Raw genomic sequence first — 3,180 nt, 5'->3', positions numbered from 1 at the left:
CTTTTATCCCAGCCGCTACGGCGGCGGAGCCAACTCCTTGGCCGATGGTTACAGCGTCGGAGTCGGCGTCGGGGCTGAGATCATCGGTACCTTCGTCCTCGTCTACACAGTCTTCTCTGCCACTGACCCCAAGAGGAACGCCCGTGACTCTCACGTGCCGGTATACCCCTCTCTCTATTTCGGTTTTGTTGTAAGAAACGAACCGGTTCCAAAATATAACCTAACCGAATAACACATATTTAATTGATTTTTTTTTTAAATAAAATGCAATGAATATAATTTTTTCTTTTTAAAATGGATAAGATCAATTCCAAAAAATAACCGAAATCCGAAATGACCGTGCTTCAAGAAATCTATTGTTTGTTTTGATTATAGACTATAATAATTTGGTTTGGCATGGCTAGATATATATAGATAGTCTTGCCTTTGATTGATTTTGTCTTGCCACATGTGTGTGTATATATATATGTCCCTCGTTAGATAGCGTATATGAATCCGCCATTAAAATGAATGACTACGTACTCTTCAATAGAGTCACTAACTAAATTGGGAAAAATAGTCTACGTTCCGTCAAACGATGTCGGACGCTATTATTGGCTTCAAGAAAGATACAAAACATATATAAAAAAAAAAAGCTTTCTAGTTTCTTCTATGTGAAAAACGACAGAAAAAAAGGTGGTGATCTTTTACTATGCCCCATTGAAAAAGGAGATAACTTTTGTGCGCCTCACGCCTCGTAACCCTAGTTCTTTTTGTCGTTTACTGTCCTAACTCCATTAGGAAACCATTCATGTGAACCCATCGCGCTTTTGCCAGAGAAATCAACATCAATGTCTATATTATTGTCCCCCAAAAGAAAAAAATATGTGAACAACGTCAATGTCTTGGTGGCATTTGTAAGTGTGTTGAGTTTCATAACAGCAAAATGTTTTATAATGAAAGGAGTGTGTTTTCAACTGAAGGTACTGGCTCCACTGCCAATTGGGTTTTCTGTGTTCATGGTTCACTTGGCCACAATTCCGATCACTGGCACTGGCATCAACCCTGCGAGGAGTCTTGGAGCCGCTGTCATCTACAACCAAGAGAAAGCTTGGGATGATCATGTTCGTCATTATATATTTGCTATATTATCGTTTCTTTTCTTTGGATGATTTCGAATCGTTTTATCGATCTTTTCCCCCCAATGGTACAGTGGATCTTCTGGGTCGGTCCATTCGCGGGTGCAGCCATTGCAGCATTCTACCATCAGTTTGTGCTGAGGGCTGCTGCAGCCAAGGCTATCGGTTCATTCATGAGCCAATCTCACGTTTGATTTGGATTCTCTCAATTGATTTGTTGAAAAAGCATAAAATCAATAAATAAATCGAATGTATAATTAAATTGGATGGTGGAGATATGAGCTATTATACTTATCATTGGGTTTGAGTGAGATTTGTAGCATATATGCGAAGTCATGATGTTATCGTTACTATGTGCTGTTTGATCCTCTCTCGATCATTTATATATACCATGTCGATGTTTTTTAATTACTTTAATTGTCTATTCGCCTATCTGATTACTCAGAGAAAAACGCATAACTTGTAAAAACTTCTAAATAAATAAATGATTTTAAATTTTGTTAAAAAATACACGTATTTTTAAATTCTTATACTAAATCTTAATTTTTTTAAAAATAATAAAATTAAATGGTAAATTTTTAAATGATTCGTAAAAGCCGTTATTAAATTAAATTCTAAAATTTTAAATAATGTCTAAAAATCATTATAATGTGTTGTTTTTAGACACCCTTTTAAAATTTAGGGTTTAGGGTAAAAATTAAAAAGATTTTATGTATTTTTTTTATTTAAAAAAGTCAAAAGTCGGGTATATATTCAAAATTGCGTTCTATTAATACGTGTAATTATACTTTTTGTATAAAAGCGAAAAAAAGTATAATAGAAAACCAACCCTCATTCACTCTCCAGAATACTCGTCACTGTGCTTCGTCCGCTCCCTTTTCTCCAAAGCAACGCCAAAAATCTGAAACCCTAATTTCACATCATCATCATCAACAATGGCCCCGCCGCTCCTCCTCCTCCGCCTTCTGCCGTTCCGGAGCCCAACATGGTGCCAGAGACGGCGCCGGTGGGCTACCCTCTGTTCTCCAGGATCCGCCTAGCAACGCCGTCTGATGTCCCCTTCATCCACAAGCTGATCCATCAAATGGCGGTCTTCGAGCGGTTGACTCACCTGTTCTCCGCCACCGAGTCCGGACTCGCCTCCACGCTCTTCAACTCGCCGCCATTTCAGTCTTTCACCGTCTTCCTCCTCGAGATCTCCCGCTCCCCATTCCCTCACCTCGCATCCTCCGATTTCACGCCGTTCCTAAAGACCCATAACTTTGATCTCCCGACCGAGGATCCGGAGAGATTGGTGTTCACGTCGGACCCGGGAAACGACGTCGTTGTTGCCGGGTTCGTCCTGTTCTTCCCGAACTACTCGACGTTTCTGGCGAAGCCTGGGTTTTACATTGAGGATATATTCGTGAGGGATTGCTACCGGAGGAAAGGGTTTGGCCGGATGCTGCTAACGGCGGTGGCGAAGCAGGCGGTGAAGATGGGTTACGGAAGAGTTGAATGGGTTGTGCTCGATTGGAATATGAATGCGATCAAGTTTTATGAACAGATGGGTGCTCAGATTATGCAGGAGTGGAGGGTTTGTCGGCTCACTGGAGATGCACTTCAAGCTTATAGCAAGGTAAACATGTAGATTCATGAACTTTGAGCCATCGATCACTCCCATTATTGCTGAGTTTTAATTCTCTTGTTCCTTTCATTGTTCTGCTATGAGATAATGAGCGATATAAATCCTGGATTTTATGGGGTTCTCCATGTAAGACTTGATGATGATAATTTTACCTGCCAGTGATACTGATGAAAATCTCTCATTGAAATGAAACCTGATGTTTAAGCTCTTGATCACTTCCAGTTTTGCTGCGTTTAATGGTGCTCTGCATGTAAGCGTTGATGGTGTGTACAGCTCTATGATGATTGTCTCTGCCAGTGATACTGATGACAATCTTTCATTTAAATGAAATCTGAAGTTTGAAGCTGAAATGCAATTACGATTTCAAAGTCATCTAGGTTGACGAAGTTTGATCCAGCGATCAGACCAAAAAAAAAAAAAAGTTTGAGCCATCGA

General features: G+C 40.0%; 2 protein-coding genes across 2 annotated transcripts in view; both read left to right on the top strand.

Annotated features, from left to right (window-relative positions):
- Nucleotides 1–1,529, top strand: part of LOC104825226 (probable aquaporin PIP2-5) — a 2,325-nt gene extending 796 nt beyond the window's left edge. The window contains exons 3-5 of the mRNA XM_010557516.2: nt 10–160; nt 963–1,103; nt 1,193–1,529. Coding sequence (XP_010555818.1) covers nt 10–160; nt 963–1,103; nt 1,193–1,312 — 412 coding nt within the window. The 3' untranslated portion in view covers nt 1,313–1,529. The remainder of the gene's footprint in view (nt 1–9; nt 161–962; nt 1,104–1,192) is intronic.
- A 417-nt stretch (nt 1,530–1,946) lies between these two features.
- On the top strand, nt 1,947–2,955 carry LOC104825225 (probable acetyltransferase NATA1-like). Its single transcript, XM_010557515.2, has one exon. The coding sequence runs from the start codon at nt 2,104–2,106 to the stop codon at nt 2,746–2,748; it is 645 nt and encodes a 214-aa protein (XP_010555817.1). The 5' UTR covers nt 1,947–2,103; the 3' UTR covers nt 2,749–2,955.
- Nucleotides 2,956–3,180: the final 225 nt, after the last annotated feature.

The sequence above is a fragment of the Tarenaya hassleriana genome, unplaced genomic scaffold (genome assembly GCF_000463585.1).
Source record: "Tarenaya hassleriana unplaced genomic scaffold, ASM46358v1 Cleome43, whole genome shotgun sequence".
Lineage (NCBI taxonomy): Eukaryota > Viridiplantae > Streptophyta > Magnoliopsida > Brassicales > Cleomaceae > Tarenaya > Tarenaya hassleriana.
This window is presented reverse-complemented; position numbering and strand designations above follow the sequence as displayed.